Source organism: Callithrix jacchus, chromosome 9 (assembly GCF_049354715.1).
Source record: "Callithrix jacchus isolate 240 chromosome 9, calJac240_pri, whole genome shotgun sequence".
Taxonomy (NCBI): Eukaryota; Metazoa; Chordata; class Mammalia; order Primates; family Cebidae; genus Callithrix; species Callithrix jacchus.
Window position 1 is genome coordinate 19,637,117 of NC_133510.1, and position 19,536 is coordinate 19,656,652.

The 19,536-nt window shown below is 50.0% G+C and overlaps 1 protein-coding gene across 2 annotated transcripts in view; it reads right to left on the bottom strand.

Moving 5' to 3' along the window:
- The window catches only part of VWF (von Willebrand factor), a 170,843-nt gene that overhangs the window by 71,449 nt on the left and 79,858 nt on the right, over positions 1-19,536 (bottom strand). For both annotated transcript variants that reach the window (XM_002752243.7, XM_009003456.5), the window contains exons 19-27: positions 17,069-17,172; positions 15,141-15,279; positions 11,766-11,900; positions 9,009-9,155; positions 6,274-6,414; positions 5,951-6,064; positions 4,013-4,169; positions 3,138-3,296; positions 2,337-2,472 (exon numbers count right to left, since the gene is read on the bottom strand). In XM_002752243.7, the coding sequence (XP_002752289.4) occupies positions 2,337-2,472; positions 3,138-3,296; positions 4,013-4,169; positions 5,951-6,064; positions 6,274-6,414; positions 9,009-9,155; positions 11,766-11,900; positions 15,141-15,279; positions 17,069-17,172 (1,232 nt within the window). The remainder of the gene's footprint in view (positions 1-2,336; positions 2,473-3,137; positions 3,297-4,012; positions 4,170-5,950; positions 6,065-6,273; positions 6,415-9,008; positions 9,156-11,765; positions 11,901-15,140; positions 15,280-17,068; positions 17,173-19,536) is intronic.

Genomic DNA, 19,536 nt, shown 5'->3' on the forward strand with positions numbered 1-19,536 from the left:
CAGAATCTCCTTCCTTTTCCATCTGAACTTGAGAGCCCATGGTCCATTCCACACCCAAGTGAGATGTCACTATTTAACATCAGTCCCCAAATAGCATGCCACCCTCCAAAACACACACAGAGCAGACTTCCTTCAATTCTAGAAACCAAAGCTTTAGCCCATCCGAAGACATGAAGAAAACAAATGTTATTTTAGGCCATGTACACAGCCACTTAAAGCTGATTTCTTTTCAACCTTCATCTTTAGCAACATGAATACTTAATTATAATCCAAGCCTTCTTACAAGTGTCTCCAAGAACAACTGTTACTGAAATGTGGACGCTAACCTGTGCTTGTTGATGTTCTGCTGAAGATAAATGCTTTGCAGTACATATTCTAACAGAACGTAACTTGTATGAGATTTAAAACATGTTTAATATGCTGGGCCCTAAGAAAGAGAGAAAAACTGGAGCAAAAACATTGTGGAAAGATGAATAGATTCAAAACCCCAGCTTTATCTGGCAGAATAAATTATTTGGGAGTAGAAGACAGGGGTCCCCAAGGTGTTGGGCCTAGGAAAAGACATTCACTCATTCCTCCAGCAGACACGGGGTGAGCACCTCTCATGTGCAGGTACTGGCCAGGCTCTGTGCCCAGCCTCAAGCACACACCACAGGTCTGTAGCAGAGCAGTGGCCCCACACACACAAATTCCTATGTTACCAGGCCAAAGGTCCAGGCTCTGCTGGTAACACCTTTTTGCCAGTGTACTGGAAAGTGGCAAGGTCTGCCAGACCACAGGCAAAGTCAAGTGGCCCTGTGGTGGAGACCAATGTGCACTAGGAGCGTCTCCTCTGTGTACCCTCAGCCTTGGAGGAACCTGGCCTTCGGTACCCCCAGTAAAGCCGAAAAGTCGGCAGTGCCCAGAGCCTGGGAAGTGTTCCCCTGTGGCTTGACGCCAGGCAATGCCCCCAGCCTGCTGTGTGGAACTACTATCCACACGCTGCTTGCAGCTTCAGTAGGCACCGTGGCAGCTGCTTCTGCCCACGTGCCAGCGAAGGAGGTGGGCAGAGGGCTCGAAGCTCTCATGCCCTTTTGGCACAGAACCCCAAGCCGGCAACAGAATCACCCCATCCTTTGCTCCCCACGGTCCCTACTTCAGCATAGAGACTGAGCGCTGGCAGAATCTTACTAGGAAGTTAATTCCTCCTTCCTGTGATCCATGAGATTTATTGCTTCAATCCCAGGTTAACGGTGCGTGAGTGACATACGTTCTAGTTTCCTGTGTTTGCTGGAAAATTCACCCCAGGCAGCGTTCACTCTTGTTTGTACAGATGGAGGAGGCAGGATCTGACTCTGGCAGCTGTGGCCAGAGCCCCTCCCCAGAGAATTTACGTTCTCAAGTTTAAGTTCCCAGAAGGCTTCAACAGTGTCAGGGAGTGGTGTTGAATAGATCAGGATTTTAATAAAAGTCCCCTACTTGTGAGCAGGACGTCAGAAGGCTCAGAGCTCACCCTGAGGCCTCTTCACCTCCCAAAAGGCCAGTTTCCCAGAGGCAAGTCCAGTGAGAACTCAGGGTGACATCAACAAGCACCTTCCTTCCCCATTATGAAAGCTACACCCTTCAACCTGACTGTGGCCCCAACAATGTTCCTGCTACCCTGAGGGCCCTAGGTTCCATCTCATGCTCCCCTCCTGAGTCTCCACCTTGAGTAAAAGAGAAATCTAATTTTTTGGCCAGGGGTGGTGGCTGATGCCTGTAATCCCAGCACTTTGGGAGGCTGAGACGGGCAGATCACAAGGACAGGAGATCGAGACCATCTTGACTAACACGGTGAAACTCTGTCTCCACTGAAAATACAAAAAATTAGCCAGGTATGGGGGCACCGGGAGGCTGAGGCAGGAGACTCACTTGAACCCAGGAGGCAGAGATTGCAGTGAGCCAAGATCGCGCCACTGCACTCCAGCCTGGGAGACAGAGCGAGATTCCATCTCAAAAAAGAAATCTGATTTTTATAGACACCTGTACTCAGACTTGCCATAACCTACAAGGACAATAAGTGACCATACTTCACCTTCAGTGAGAAAAGCAAACACCTCTTAGGACTTAAAAACCTAGTAAGAAATACATGTGGAGAAAGCAGTCTAGTCCATCCCTAAAGAAAAAGTAGCAAACTCCAGGAACAAACAAAGCAATAAACTATACTAAATAATGAATTAAATAAATGAACAAATACAGTAAACTCAATCTCTCAACTCACTTAGAGAGGACTTTTTACCCAAAACCTAGTCTCTGAGCTGGCCCCCAGAGGAGGCAGTAAGACCCACCACTTCAAACAACCCAGGAATCTGTTTTACCAAATCTGGCAGTGCTCAGGGTCACTGGGATTCAAGGTGACTTTCTTTCCTGAGGCCAAACGCCGGCCAGCCACCTCACACACGGGGCAGTCTTCAGGGTTGACGCAGGTCTGCAAAAGCTCATCCAGGATTTTCCCTGCACAAGAAGGCTGCCATTAGGAACCAAAACGCTCCCCTTTCCCACAAGGAAGCCTCACTTTTAACTAAAAGTGCCTGCCCTGGAAGCCAGCTCCTCCTGCCCGGCCACTCAGGAAGCATCTTTCCTCCTTGTGCCTTGATAGATCCCTCTGCCAAACTGGGAAGGATTCCTTCACTCTACCTCACCTCCCCAGGCCTCAGGACAAATGAAATCTTATCTACAGGGCTCTTTCCACTCTTCCGTAACTCTAGAACTGTGCCATACCGTATGACAGTCACAAACTACATATGGCTATTTCCCACATGTAGTTTAAACTAACTAAAATTCAATAAAATTCAAAACTTCAGTTGCTCAGACACACTCGCCACAGTGACCTTCAATAGAACACTCCCCCTCTGAAGAAAGTTCTATCAGCAGGGGCTGCTCTAGATGATAACCCCATAAATAGGCACAGAAAAGCATTTTGGAGGAGCTCAACTTGACAAAAGTCATGGCTGGCCGGGCTCTGATGAAATAACCCATGAAGACAGAACCTGGCGCAGGGCTAGAGGTCAGAGACAGGACGCAGTGGATGGAGGCTGAGATAAAGCAAAACTGAGATGCACTTTCCATCCATCCCTATCTGATCCCACCAGCCCAACCCCCAGGGATAGAGGCCTCACCTGGAGGGCAGTGGGCGTGGCAGCCCTCCACGCACTGCACAGGGCAGGCCAGTGGCTCGGGGTGCTGGCACGTGATGCGACAGGCAGGCGCACAGCTGTTATAGCGCCACTCACACTCATACCCGCTCTCCCGGAGATTCCTCTCCTCGCAGCTCTGAGCTGTGTAGACAGGACACAAGGCTGTGACCACAAATGCCCCAGGACTGCAGACCCATGTGGTGATGGCCTGGGGGAATCTGGAGATAATGTTGGGGACATAAGGGACTACAGGAATCACCAATATTAGAGATTTCTGGATTGTTGAAGCACCTAAACCAGGATCTATTGGATCAGAATTCATTTCTTATTTTATTTTTATAGAAAGGGGTCTTGCTATGTTGCCCAGGCTGGTCTTGAACTCCTGGGCTCAAGGGATCCTCCAGCCTCAGCCTCCCAAAACACTGGAATGACAGGTGTGAGCCGCTGTGCCTGGCCCAGTTTTCTGCATAAAAACATTAAGTTGCTTATGTCCATAGACATGAATGAAGACTCCATAGACATGAATGTGTGAGTTGATCACTCATATTGGCAAATCTAATACTGCCTAATTAAAGACAGAAATTGACTTCCTTCTTTTCATCAGTATTCATCAGACTCTGCCAGAATCTCTCCAGAAGAAACGTCTCCACATACTCATGCCTTGAATCCGTGTCCCTCCTCACCCATGATATGAACTTCTTACTCAGCCAATGCCTTAACCCTCAGTCTTCCAGTCCCATGCTAGCGCTCTGTCTTCTCTCTCCCATGACGGTATCCCCCTGCACTTGCAAAGTCTTAAAGCGTAGACACATGGGAAGAAGGGAGAGCATCTGAGAACATGAGGCATCAGGACTCACGGCACAATGTGGTCGTCCTCCAGGTCACCACCTTGCCGTGCTGGGCACACATGTGGGCATAGGCAGCAACAGTGTCACAGAAACAGGTGCAGTCCCCGATGGACTCACAGGAGCAGGTGTCGTAAATGCAGGCATCCAGGTATGGCTCAGGGTCCACCTGCAAAGGCAGCCTCAGGTGGCCCAAGCCTATGGCCAGGTGTTAGGAACTCTGGCTTTTGGTCTGGGTGCAAATGTTCTGATGGTCAATTTAAGGATAAGGGGGGTCCAGGTTGAAGGAGAAATGTAGCTCAATGGTCTCAAAGAGGGAATGAGTGGGAAGGCAAGATTCTTAGTTTCTAATCTGGATTCCAGCAAGAAAAGTCGAATAAAGCAGTTCTGCTAGCCTTTTGCAGAACATGATGAGCCAGAGGATTTTCCAGAACATTCCCTCTGTCCCTCTGCCTACCTCCCTGCTCGGCCACCTGTCTGTCCTCACAGTCCACTCCTAGCCTCATGGGCATTTGGGTGTTTTTACAAAAACACAAACACACACGCGTGCTGGTCACTGTTTTTCTTTGCCTCAATTCAGCAAAGAGAATGGGGAAATACACCAGGCCATGCAGCTGCCTCACTGCAGCGCTACAGGGCAGGTATGCCGAACACAGGGCCAGTTCCCACCTTTTCTCATCCCCAAAATACGCCCCTACACACACTGGACGTTTTCAGGACAGTTACAATAGAAAATGAATTTAGACACTGAGTGGATCATTGTTTCCAAGACGTTGCAACAGTCTCAATGTCCCCAACTCCTCCCCTGTCCTCACTCTTCCAACTCAGATGCCCATGATTTCCACCAAACCAGGGAACGTAAGTTTCCTTTGGAGTCCTCAGAGACTGAAACTCATTGGATAGATAGAAAGAGAATTGAGATCCATGTTTTCAACCAGTCTCTCCCACGTTGGTGATGCTACATAGCAGCATGTATGTGTGCATGGCTGTGTGTGTACGTAGATTCACATACTCACATATACCCATGTACACGCCCATGTCCACGTGTGTGTACACACATACATGTAGCGGATAAGAGACAACTGCACTATGGCCAAGCATGTTGGCTCACACCTGTAATCCCAGTACTTTGGGAGGCAGAGGCAGGTAGATCATAGAGGCCAGGAGTTCGAGACCAGCCTGAACAACATTGAGAAACCCTGTCTCTACTAAAAATACAAAAATTAGCTGGGCGTGGTGGCAAACGCCTATAACCCCAGCTACTCAGGAGGCTGAGGCAGGAGAATTGCTTGAACCCAGGAGGTGGGGGTTGCACTGAGCTGAGATCATGCCATTGCATTCCAACCTGGGCAACAGAGCAAGACTCCATCTCAAAAGAGAGAGAGGCAGACAGAGAGAGAGAGAGAGAGATAGACAGAGCGAGAGACAACTGCACTTAGCTTTGGGAAATTCCTCCTTAGCATTAGAGATCAAGACACAAAAATAAGTCATAAAACAAGGACTCAAAATTACCAAAATTAAGGCCAGAAAAGATTTCTGTGAGACAAGAAATGGGCACCAAAGGGTTGTTGAGGGGTGGGAGAGCAAGGCCTTTTGGTCTGGACAAATGCAGCAGCAACAGGAAAAGGAAGTCTCTGGCTCTGGGTTGAAAACAAGATACTGAAATAAGGGAACAACTCTTGAGACTGGGGCTGAAAGAGAGGCACTGGCACATGCCAAGGGGAGTGACTTCCCATGCAGAAGGAAATGTTTTCCAGGCTTTCCCGAGAAACTGTGGATTTTACTTTTCATTTCCCAGACTGAAAGCCAAGAGAAGACTGAAGTAGTGTCTTGGTGCAGAGCATGCCAAGACACCAGGGTGGTGTGCACGTTAGAAGGTCACACTCCATGTCTGTACCCCTGGGCCAAGTCTTGGGACCATCTGCTTCCCTCTACCCTCAAGGTCCTCACCAGCTTGTTGCAGTCCTGGAAGACATCACTGGTGAGGATTCTACAGGAGGAGTCCACCATCGTCTGCTTCATGATGTTGTTGCGACAGGTGGCTGGGGATGAGTCCAGAGGCACCTGGGAACCAGGCAAGAGACAGGCCAGCCATCTGCTGATCAAACTGGGGTTACTCGGCCCAGAAAGAGCCAAGGACCCTCCTCTCCGCCCTGCAGCCACCTGAAGGTCATACCACCCACATCCCCGCTTCCAGCCCCCATGAGAATGGGAACGGGGGACATTCCAGGAAGCAGGCTCTTGGGCTCCATCCACACAGATCCCAGACGTACTCTTCTGGTGTCAGCACACTGCGAGCTCACTTTCCACGAGTTCCCAAAGTTCACGGCGTCTTCCTCCACTTGGAGGTTACTGCTGGTGAGGTCATTGTTCTGGATGCCATCGAAATTCCCACACAGGCCACACACTTGCTCCTTGAGAGACAGGTTGAGGGGATGAGCACGGTCAACCCCAGGGGCATGCTCTCTGGCTCAGGGGACAAAGGAAAGTTCCTGGCAACAATGGAGGCAGAGGGCATTTGAGGAAGAAGAGGAGGAGCCAAAGAGCAGGACAGAGTCTCAGAGGAGGCCCAAGGTGAGCAGCAAGGCCCTGCCCTTGCCAAGACCTATTCCTCAGCTTCCTTGCTGACCCCATTGTATTTAAAGCCACAGAAACAGAGAGGCAACTGGCCCATGTCACATAGTCGGTCAAGGGCAGAGGTAGGAATCAGGCAGCCTTGGCCCTGGGATCACTGGTGGGAACTATCACCCTCCCCAACAAGGGAAGAATCAGAGAGAGGGGCCAGTTCCACTGCCCCACCAGTGGAGGTGGAGGGGTCTGAGGAGAGAATGTTATAGAATGCCTTACTCTGGGTAGGTGAGTACCCTCGCCTGGAGAACTGCCGCCTGTTCAGAGCAGGTTGGGCAGAATTCTGCTACAGCATAAATGTAACCAGGAAGGTACATCTCACTTGTCTCCATGTTTACCCATCATGATGTGCAACATACAACGAGTTCTGAAAAAGCAGTTACTAATGAGGGAAAACTACAGAAAAAGGAGGGATAAGTTCTGGTGTTCTGTAGCACGGGGTAACTATAATTATCAACAGTTTTCTGTCTATTTTCATATAGCTGGAAGAGCAGATTTTGAAGGTTTCCAATGCAAAGAAATGGTAAATGTTTGAGGAGATAGATATACGAGTTGCCCCTATTTGATCATTACACTTAGCTATACTAATTACCCTAATTTGATCTTTAAACATGTATTGAAATATCACAGTCACCAGTAAATACATACAGTTATGTGTCAACTATAAATAATAGTAAAACAAAAAAACCACAGAAGGAACCGGAAATATTTGTCTAGAAAAGAAAAGGTGCTATACATTTACAAAATATTTACAGCCCTGGCCTTGAGACAAAGAGAAAAAAACGTAGGCTATTTTGCTTCAATAAGCAGAATTTGGCTTGGTACAAGGGATGTAAGTTACCGAGAAACATAAAAGAAGAATGTTCTCACTGTTGGGCAAAAGGCCAACAATCTTCACCTGGCCTAGAAGCCCCCATGGTGTGGCTACTGCCCCTCCTTGCCCTCATTCATTACCATTCCCCCCAAGTCCCTCCTCATACAATCGCTCCAGACCCCCACCACCTTACGGCCTTGGCACACGCTGCTCCATCTGCCTAAACTCTCTTCCCCAGATACTGGCACGACTCATTCCCTCCTTTCCCCAGAGATTCTGCTCTTACGTCCCCTCTTCACAGGAATCATCGGCCCAAACTATCTAAAGTAACATTCCCGCTAGAATATGATCTGCACTAGGGTTATGGAAGGCAAAACAGCGGCTCCTCTGAGATGAGGAGATTATCCTGGATTATCCATGTGGGATGAATGGCATCACCGGGTCCGATCAGAGGAAGGCAGGTCAGAGTGCGAAAGGTGTTGTGACAGACAGAAGCAGAGAAAGAGACTGGCAGATGCTACCCTGCTAACTTTGAATATGGAGGATGGGGCCACAAGCCAAGAATGCAGGCAGCCTCCAGAATGTAGAAAAGGCAAGGAAAGGGATCTCCCTCAGAGCCTCCAGAAGGAATGCAGCCCTTCCCACCAAGTTTAGCTTTCCGACCTACAGAACCATGCGATAACAAATTTGTGTTGTTGTGTTAAGCTGCCAAGTTGTCAGTGATTTGTTGTAGCAGCAGTTAAAAAACAAATACAAGGAAGACACATACACACACATACACTCTCACACACACACACCTGATTTTTCCCCTGCTGTATCCACAGTGCCTAGGACAGTGTTTGACACACACAGGAACTTAATATTTGTGGAATAAATGAATGAATGATTTGTTAACGCTTTCTGGGAATGAGATGGGCTGCCTCAGAGAAGTCAGGGCAGTGTAGCCTCACTGGCTTGTACAAGCTGAAAATGGATGATCTTAACAGGGAGGTTGTGGAGGCCATTCCTGCCTGACTAAATCAGCCACCAGAATAGACAGAGCCACTTGTCATACACATGCCACTTAGAGAAATCATTCAAGTTCCAACAACTGTGGGACCCTAAATGGTGGAACCATTCTCAAAAGTTGGTTATTAGCAATTTTACAAATAGCTCTCAAAAATGTGCTGGCCCACGGCTCAATGGTAAGGCAACCCTAGAATGGTCTGCAGTGTTATAATAACATTGTGCATCATTGGTTTGCCTCTTTAGGGTAAGAAACCTTAAGAAAAGTTGATATTGTCTAATCTTCTTCTTTTGCAGACATAAACTGCAGGCCTAGCAAGGCCAGTCAAGACGTTGTTTGGGGTGGGGAGCCAGACTCAATCCTTCCCACATGCAGCTAGACTCAGTAAAAGACTAACTCTAAGGCTTTGTATCCACAGCCCTACTTGTGTGGGGAAGGCAGGTGGCCTAGAGGGCCGCCTTCCCCCAAGACAGCAGAGAGGGACAATGGGTTGCTACCCGGGGAGCAGAAAAAGCTCAAAGGCCTAGTTCCCAACGAGATAAAGCAAGGAAGCCACTGACCTGGTATGTCTGCTTCAGGACTACAGAGATGCTGAGGTGGCGGTCCCAAACCACAGAGAGGGCTTTGCCCAGCAGCAGGATGATGTATCGGCCAGACTCCACCACCTCGAAGTGAGTCTCATCCTTCATGGGCCTCTGCACATTGACCTGGAGGAAGATAAAACAAGAAATCTGGGAGGATGAAGGGCAGGCTCGACAGCCAGATCCTCCCTCCACTCCACACCTGCCCACCTGTCTCCTGTGCCCATGAGCCCAGGCACCGCCACCCCTCCAGGACCACTCGTTCCACTGTACCCCCACAGGACATGTCCGTGGCCATCTCATCACCACTCTCCAGGCGTCCGTGACCAAGAGATGATAACAGAGGTAGCAGCAAAACCAGAACTATGAAATTAAAGTACTATAAAACCAATGAGCAAAAGAAACCATCCATCACTCCACGAAAGGTGTTTTATCGACGACTGGTCATTAAACAAGCAGTGGTTCCCTAGATAGGTTTTCAACGTGGCAATGACTTTAAGTATCTCTAGTCAAGTTTTTAAAAGTCTATTCCTCTATAAAAATAGGCATGCTGGGCACAGTGGCTCAAGCCTGTAATCCCAGCACTTTGGGAGGCTGAAGCAGGCGGATCACGAGGTCAAGAGGTTGAGACCATCCTGGCCAACATGGTGAAACCCTGTCTCTACTAAAAATACAAAAATTAGCTGGGCATAATGGTGTGTGCCTGTAGTCCCAGCTACTTGGGAGGCTGAGGCAGGAGAATCGCTTGAACCCAGCAGGCAGAGGTTGCGGTGAGCCGAGATTGTGCCACTGTACTCCAGCCTGGCACCTGGTAACAGACTGATACTCTGTCTTAAAATAAATATATATATAAATAAATAAAAATAAGCAGTAGACTCTCACCTTTCCTGTATCCTGCTACCTCCCCCTCCCCAGAGCCACTGTCATCAGGAGGCAGATCTGAAGGAAAAGGAAACTCAGGAGCTCAGTGCTAGTGCCAGGAATCACATATTGCAGGTTCAAGAAGGGCTCTGACCTGAGCCCCTGACTCGGCCCAGACCCCGCCAGTGCTGCACCCTCAAGGCCCATTTCAGCATGCGTAGTGGACTCCCCAATTCATCAGACTGAGGCCGAGGCTGAGAACTGCCATCACCCCCTTGCAGAGGTCCTCTCATTAGTAACATATCACATGCAGAGCTAATCACATGTGCAAACCCATCCCTCGCGTGCCTGCACACCCTGTTCAACGTCATCACTGTCACTCTGCCCTAAATAGAGCTGTTCTTTGAAATGGAGTTGACACTGCTGCCCCTCAGTTAAGACGTCACGCTTGCTAAGCAGCTTTCTTCGATAATGGTGAAGAACTGGCCTCCCATCCCCTGATGTCAGTGGTGGGTATTTGGAAGAAGGCAGAGATGCAGGCTGAGGCCATGGGAAAAAATGAAGACACCAGGACAGGTTTGAGCCCAGAGCCTGGGTCTTTCTAGCACCACATGTAGCCAGAGGAGCTGAACCAAAACTGTGGCCTAGGGAAGACCTGCAACTTTAAATGCAGGTTCCTGGGCCTCACCCAGACCTACTGAGTCAGAATCTCAGGATGGGACTCCAGGATCCACATTTTAAATGAGATCTCCTAAGGGAGTGTTGTTTATGCCCCTGAGAACTACTTCTTAAGCTCTTAGTACACAGGGGACTGAATCCTTTACTCCTCCTTTGAGCTCCTTTAAAAATGTTTATCCGGGGCCGGGTGTGGTGGCTCAAGCCTGTAATCCCAGCACTTTGGGAGGCCGAGGCGGGTGGATCACGAGGTCAAGAGATGGAGACCATCCTGGTCAACATGGTGAAACCCCATCTCTACTAAAAATACAAAAAATTAGCTGGGCATGGTGGCGCGTACCTGTAATCCCAGCTACTTGGGAGGCTGAGGCAGGAGAATTGCCTGAACCCAGGAGGCAGAGGTTGCGGTGAGCCGAGATCGCACCATTGCACTCCAGCCTGGGTAACAAGTGTGAAACTCCGTCTCAAAAAAAAAAAATTGTTTATCCGGTTGGGCGTGGTGGTTCATACCTGTAATCCCAGCACTTTGGGAGGCTGAGGTGGGCAGATCACCTGGGGTCAGGAGTTCAAGACCAGCCTGGCCAATATGGCAAAAACCCATCTCTACTAAAAATACAAAAAATTAGCTGGGTGTGGTGGTGTGCACCTGTAGGTAGACCCAGCTCCTCGGGAGGCTGAGGTAGGAGAATAGCTTGAACCCTGGAGGTGGAGGTTGCAGTGAGCCGAGATCGCACCATTGCACTCCAGCTTGGGCAACAGAGTGAGACTCCATCTCAAAAAAAAAAAAAAATGTTTCTCTGAAAAGAACATAAAAACATAAATGAAACATATCCCATAACATCATCATTTCATACACACACACACACACACACACACACACAGCCCCACTACCCTCCAGTTCCCACCCCACGCCAGAGGCGAGCATTGGTTCTTCCCGTGTTTGTGTAGACACATGCACACATCCTTCACACACACTCTTCACTGTCGCTAAAATGGGATTGTGTCATCCCTATTGTTCTGCCACTTGTTTTTCTCATAACATACATCACAGTCAGATGCAATAGCTCTACCTCATCCTCTTTCGTGGCTGTGCGTTATTCCATTCACACAAGTTCTAAAGGAAGGCCTGGAAAATGTTCCTAGAAACTGACAGACGCACAAAGCGGGATGTGAGGGTGGAGTAGGGGAGGCTGCACTTACCTCCCCGTCGAACAGCTCGATCTCTCCTCCCTCCACCAGGATGGTGACCCGCTTCTTGCATTTCACTGAGGGGTAGCTGCAACCCTCATTCCCCACCAGGATCCGAAAGGTCCCAGGGTTGCTGTCACAGTAATCCTAGAGAAAGAGATGTGCCAGGAGAGGACCATTATCCGCACTGGCTCTCACCATACCAGAAAATTGGCATCTCTTCATGGCAGGCCTCTGAATATGTGTTGCAGGATGTTGCCATGTCCGTGGCTTGTGTATGTGACTCTGTCTGTGCTTGGGGGGGGCGGGGGATATGGCCAGGTGAATGCCCAGGTGTGTCAACCTCACTCACGACAGATGAGCCAGGTGCCTGCAGTGAGTGGGGTGGGGGTGACGAAGGAGGGGGAGGGAGGGAAGGTGACATGTGACCTGCTTTGATGGATGCCATCAGGCTCGAAGGCCTTGCTAGAGCCCATTTGCATCCCACTGGAGCCCATGCCTAGAGTCTCACCCAGGTAACTGGGACAGTTTGACCACAAGGCATTTTGTGGCTTTAAATTCTGGTTGAATCCCTCTGAACTGCTGGCCCAGAAATGGAACCAAAGATGGTTTGACACAGCTCCACAGGTCCTGAGCTTCCGGCTTGAGATGAGTAGAGAGGATAAGGGAGCTCTGGTCCTTGTTGGTCAATTGCATAGAAAATTAAGCAAAAGGGGACATGTTCCTGGCAAATACCTCCGTGGTAGTTATTATTGTGGTATGATGGGAAAAAAGATAAAACGTTCAACTTGGAAAAACAAGGTATGAATCTTGATTCTGCCACTTATTGGTAACGCTAAACAAACCACTTACCTTTCTGACATGCACACTCATACACACATACACACACACACCTATGTATGCACATACACTCACATGCACATACACGCACCCATACACAGATACACCCATACTGATGACACATACACTCACACATGCACACACACGTACACACACCCCCATACTCACGACACATACACACACATGCACACACACGTACACACACACCCATACTCACGACACATACACACACACACATGCACACACACGTACACACACCCCCATACTCACGACACATACACTCACACATGCACACACACGTACACACACACCCATACTCACGACACATACACTCACACATGCACACACACGTACACACACACCCATACTCACGACACATACACTCACACATGCACACACACGTACACACACACCCATACTCACGACACATACACTCACACATGCACACACACGTACACACACCCCCATACTCGCGACACATACACTCACACATGCACACACACGTACACACACCCCCATACTCGCGACACATACACTCACACATGCACACACACGTACACACACACCCATACTCACGACACATACACTCACACATGCACACACACGTACACACACACCCATACTCACGACACATACACTCACACATGCACACACACGTACACACACACCCATACTCACGACACATACACTCACACATGCACACACACGTACACACACACACCCATACTCACGACACATACACTCACACATGCACACACACGTACACACACCCCCATACTCACGACACATACACTCACACATGCACACACACGTACACACACACCCATACTCACCGCACATACACACATGCACATACACCCATATACACATACACGCACACTCATGCTCTTGCATACACACATGCTCATGCATACACACATGCACACACACGTACATACATATGTCCCTACAACACACAATCTGCACGTCTGTAAGATTCCATTCAACTTAATGAGACTGTTAGGTTAAACGGCTTTGTGTTAGGTTGATGGATGGTGAAGCTTAAGAGGGAACAAGGGTGTGAGTGCTTTATTTGTTCTTATCATCAACTGAGATTTCTGAAAGAGAGGGAGTTAGGTCCTGATACTCCCCAAAGGAGAATGACAGAAACGGGAGGGGCCCCAGAACACACATCAGAAGACAACAGAAGCAGCTGTGGGAAAGGAAGGAAGGAAGCCGCACACACAGGGCACCATTTGGAGGGGATTCTTTCAAACTGGTCCACTTGGGAAAGCTAGCCTGGGCCAGGGAGGGCTGGGAGTGATAGATGCTGACTGGCTGGTCCTCATTGCACTGAATTAATTGTTTTTTCCTGGATATTAAGATTTGAAATTGGCTGGGTAGTTGCTCTGCAAAGCTGATGCTGCCTCATCATTTGCAGCTGAGGCTGGGAGACTTCCATATAGAATCTGTGGGAAAGCTCTGGCAGGTGCATCCCGCCGGCTCACAGGTTCCTTTCCTGGTCTGCATGCCCTGTGTCCTCAGCGCACTGCCTGCCTCTCTGGGCCAACCCAGGTGTGAGGTGGGGACTGCAGAGGCTGCTGCTGGCTCCACCCTATCCCCAGAATGCTCTATGAAGGTGGTTGGTCCACAGTCACCCATGCTACCTGACTCACCAGCTCCTGGAACTGGGGCTGGGGCTCCTATGGGTTTGTGGTCTTCCATTCAGACCACACCAAGCCCCCACCCACCTCCTCCTCCTGGGAATGGAGACAGAGGGACCATATTTGTTTAAAGCTTCACAAAATCAGCACCTCGGCTCTGGTGAGAAAAGCACTCTTACTTCCTTGCTTACATACTTGATGTCAATCAGCAAGAGAAACTTACAAGAATCCAGGCAGTGGGGAGTGGGAGGCGGAGGGCTGCATTCACTGGTGGGTGAGGATTCCTGGGATGGGTCTCATCCGCTGGGCAGGATGACTTTCCTGTGTCCCATCCTCCCACTTCTCCCATTCCGAATTGTACCAGGTTAGAAATTAAAATGGCAAAGAATCCCACAGAGTCACACTGTGGGATGCAAACTCCATGGGTCATTTCAACCAACCCCCTGTCCAGGGCCACTGCACAACACCTGTCCCCTGCAGACTGCACTGCAGAGTGTGCTGGCAGGGAGGGGAGTGAGACTAAGATCCCAGCCCAACACACTCCCTGAGCCATGCACCCGGACTGAGGCTGTGTCTGCAGAAGGAACAGACACCTTTTTCTAATTCCACATCTACACCAATATCACCTGCCGGTAGCCCTTCCCCCACACCAAGCCTAATCAACAAGTAAGCTTCTGTCTTGTTTTATAAGTCTTCAGGTGAGCAGAAGGAAAATGGACAACAATTTTGAGTTTCAAGCCCCGTACCGCTTCAGGACTTCTGTGAAGGACTGGAAAACAGTCCAGTAGAGGCCAGACCCCAGAGTTCTTTCTGCAGACAGACCCACAAGGAGGAGGTGGGAGGCCACACCTCCCGCCCCTCCTAGAGAGAGACAGCACCCTCTCCCCATGCCCCCACCTCTCACCTGCACCAGAACGTACTGGCACTCCCCAGGGAACATGTATTTGAGCCCGTCGAAGGTGAGGTAGTGGGCCATGCCGATCGTGGAGCACGTAGCGTCACACATGTGGTCTGTGCAGTTCCACTTCCGGTCCCGACAGACACTAGAAGCAGTCATGGCAGATATGACAAGTTGGGCACCTTGGGTTTGAGAGGCCCATCTGGGCAATGGAGACAATGAAGGAACGCAGAAGGCTCCGGGTGCCTCCCAACCCTCCAGTAAGCCCCAGGATCTTGAGGATCTGCAGCCTGGAGTGGCCAGCACAGGGCACAGCAAGGAGAGAGGGTAGCCCAGCTGTTCTCCCTACAAGGTGGAAACTGAGGCAAAGAAGGGACGGGGTTGTCCAAAATCAGCCAGGCAGCCAGGGAGAAGGCTCAGATGCTCTTTAGGCCTTCTATATGAATTGGCTCAGCCTCACCCTGGAAGCCACATCTACCTGAGATTGGCCACAGGTCTCCGTAAAACAGACACACTGAGGTTGAAATCCAGAGGCTAATGGGAAAAAAAAAAAACAGACAAAACAGCAGGAACGCCCAGAGTCTAGAAAAGAGTGATGAAGCATGGACTTCTGCCAGGAGCAGTTCTGTGCGCAAAACTACAATGGAAACATGTTCGTAGCTACATGCTAAAATCTAGGGTGATCTGCCCGTTGCCACATGTCCCACCCTGCTACCACCTGTAACCAGAGCTGACATCAAGAAGCCCCCTTGTGCATCAGAGGTGGTAAGCTCAGACCTCAAGCACAAGGGACAGCCCTCTCTGCCTCTGTCCAGTCGGCCTCTTCCCAAGGCTGTGCACAGCCATGAAGTCAAAGGCAGGGTGAGTGAACAGGGCGAGGGGTTACATGTAGGATGGCCAAGGAGAAGGAAGAAGGCAACCAGCCACCCTCGCCTCAAACCACACCATTGCAGGCACACTCACAATGTGCTCATGGGCAGTGTAAGGCCTGCAAGGAAAGGACCCTCCAGACCCCGTGCCCACTGGCAGCTTGGCCACGAATGCAATGACTAGTATGGCGAGGTCCCTGAGTTCCCTGAACAGAAGCAGAGTTCAGCATTCCTAATCCAAAAATCTGAAGTCCAACATGTTCTGAAACCCTAAACTTGGAGCACCAACATGACACCACATGGGTGGCGGAGAGGGTGACACCTTTACTTACTGATGGTTGTACACAAACTTGGTTTCATGCACAAACATTAAAAATATTGTGTAGGTCAGGCACGGTGGCTCACACCTGTAATCCCAGCACTTTGGGAGGCCGAGACAGGTGGATTACCTGAGGTCATGAGTTCGAGACCAGTCTGGCCAACATGGTGAAACCTCATCTATACTAAAAAAATACAAAAAAATTAGCCGGACATGGTGGCACATGCCTGTAATTCCAGCTACTCAGGAGGCTGAGGCAGGGGAATTGCTTGAACCAGGGAGGTCGAGGTGGCAGTGAGCTGAGATCATACCACTGTACGATCTGTCATGGGTGACAGAGCCAGAGTCCGTCTCAAAAAAAAATTATATAAAATTACCCTCAGGCTATGTGCATAAATAAATGTCATGTTCAGACTCAGGTCCCATCCCTAAGACACCTCATCGTGTATATGCAAATATTTCAAAATCCAAAATAATCCAAAATCCAAAACAATGCTGGTCCCAAGCATTTCTGCTAAGGGAAACTGTACTAGCCCATTGAACAGTGTCTGTGCAGGAGGGGCGCAGGTGATGAGAAAGATTCTCCCCATTTTACAGATGGAGAAACACAGGCACAGAGGAAAGGCGGCCGAGAGTAACCAAGTTCCCACAGGGGGCTGGAGGCAAGTGTGGAAGGTCCCGTGGCCGCATGCACCCTCGATGCCCCCACAGGGCTGGGTCCCCGGGCAGCCCTCGCAGAGCCTCACCAGGTATTGCAGTCAATCTTCACCATTTCTCCGGGGGCGTACTCCTGTCCCTGATGGAAGCAGGGACACCTTTCCAGGGCCACACATCTGTTTTCATGCCGAACCTAAGGGAAATTAATCCAAAAGTCCTTAGACCACAGTGACCGATCTAAAGCCCTCCTCCAGCCCGCTCCGGGAAGGGTTGTCTGAGACTTGAGCCTACAGGTAACGCCAGCAATGGGACCGGCACTGGGACCAGGGCTGAGCTGCGGGACAGCTTCCATCGCAGGCCATGCTAGGGAGCCCATGCCCAGACTGGGGCTTGGCAAACATGAGTTCCCATCTACACGGCTCCTGCTCATCAACTAAAGACGGCCCTCTGCCCTCTCGGGCCCTGCTGGGGCACTGTAACCTGGACACTTCCGCGAAGGTACTTCAAAACATCACGTCCAGAGGCCCTGAAATGCACATATTCTTCCACCCAGATAGCCCAAGTAAAGGATTTCTCCAGGGGAAACAGAATTATGGACAAAGATTACTGGAGAATTGTTTATCATTGTAAAAACATTGGAAACAATTAATAGGAAAATGACTAAATCCATTAAGAAATTACCAGGCGCTGGGATCCTGTGGTGCTATAACAGTGACCCTTTGGAAGAATCTTAAATGGTTTAAGAATCTTAAATGAGAAATACTTATGCTGTTAATTTTTAAAATAGGAAGAAAAACTGTATGTACATATGGTTCCAAATTTATATATATTTCACAAAAGACTAGAAGGAAATATAGAGTTTGCCTCCAGGTGGTGAGCTGGGATAGGAGAATGAGAGGATTTTATTTTCTTTTTCGGTTTAAAAATTTTTTTCCAAATGTTCTTCAATGAGCATGTATTATGTTTATAATTAAAGAAAACGTACAGTGTATTGAATAAAATTCATATGTTCTTAATACTCTGGAGGGGAGGGCTGAATGCTGGGCACAGGTAGGACTAGATCAAATCTAGAGTCTGGGGGCTGGTCCAAACCGCAGGCCCCCTCCAGCCCAGGCTCCAGGATTCTGATTCACTCTCCATGGGGTAAGCTCTACTGTCCTGTCCTCACCCCTTGGGAAACTACTTACTGAGCCTGCTGTACCCCTCAGGTCTATTGCGGCTGGGGGAAAAAAAGAACTAAGAACCGCCAACCCCTGTGGGCTCAGGAAGAGCGAGCCAAACCCCCTCTGAGCTCCACATGCAGACATGCTTCTGTCCCGAAGCCAGGGGGCAGCCCTGGATGCCTGCCCTGGTGTGGCCTAGGCCTGGGTCACCCCCAAGTGAAGGACTGTGGCACCTTGGCCCCAGAGCCACCTGCGGGGCGAGAAGCTCCCGGTCCGGACAGCTCCAGCTCCACGAGACCCAGTCACTCCCCAGACAAGCCTGAGCTCCCAGCCTGGAACTAGACAAGCCCCTAGAAACTGAGCGATCCTGGACTGAACAAAGGGCTTTCAACGATCCAGGCTAGAATCACATGTGAGTGTGTGAGCGCTGTGTGTGGGAGGCGGGGCGGTAGGGGGAACAGGAAGAATACTCCACTACTTAATGCCACCTCCACCCGACCTCAGGAGGTGTTCCTGTGTCCCAGGAAGCCCAGCTGATGGGGCAGGATGACAGTGCAGAGAAGCAGCAGGTAGATCCCACTCTTGGTAGCTCGTCCCTCCCAGAACCACTGTTCTTGGGAGAGAATGGCTTTAGGCGCCCAGGAGGAAAGATGGCACCTTGGGAGGAGCTGGGAGGGGCTGAAAAACCTCTCTCTAGCGGAGCCTTCAAAGCCTCTGTCACAATTAGGGTTCATTTCCCCATCGCCCCCACCTGTGTCCGCTCTGACTTAAGCCTGAGGCCTGCCACCTAGTGGCTGCTATAAGAATGACTGAGGCGTGGGACCTTACAGTCAATGGAAACCAGATAATGGGCCTCCTTGTAGCAAATATCACGTGGGGCAGATGTGATGCAGGGATGGACTCCAGCAAACAGAGCAAGGCTTGCCTCACCTCAGCAGCACATGTGTTGCCCCTCACCCTCGGGCAGGCGGGCTGGGGGCTCCCAGGCCCCTCGGTCTGCATGCTGCATGGTTTTGCCTCTCTCCATGCTATTCAACCCATGGGCCAACCCACCATGCATCCATGGCCCAGGGAGTCCCTGCTTTCACCCAGGTGTGGGTCTATAGAAGCCCAGCCCAACTCCCGTGGAAAGAACACTCAAGTCCCAGCTTGGCCGTGAGATAACAACGCCATGAGTCATGACTGCAGCCGCCACCTCCTCCTCCTCCTCCTTTTTTTTTTTTGAGACCAGAGTCTCACTCTGTCACCAGGCTGGAGTGAAATCTCGGCTTACTGCAACCTCCGCCTCCAAATTCAAGTGATTCTCCTGCCTCAGCCTCCCGAGTAGGGACTACAGGCACACGACACTGCACCCAGCTAATTTTTGTATTTTTAGTAGAGATGGAGTTTCATCA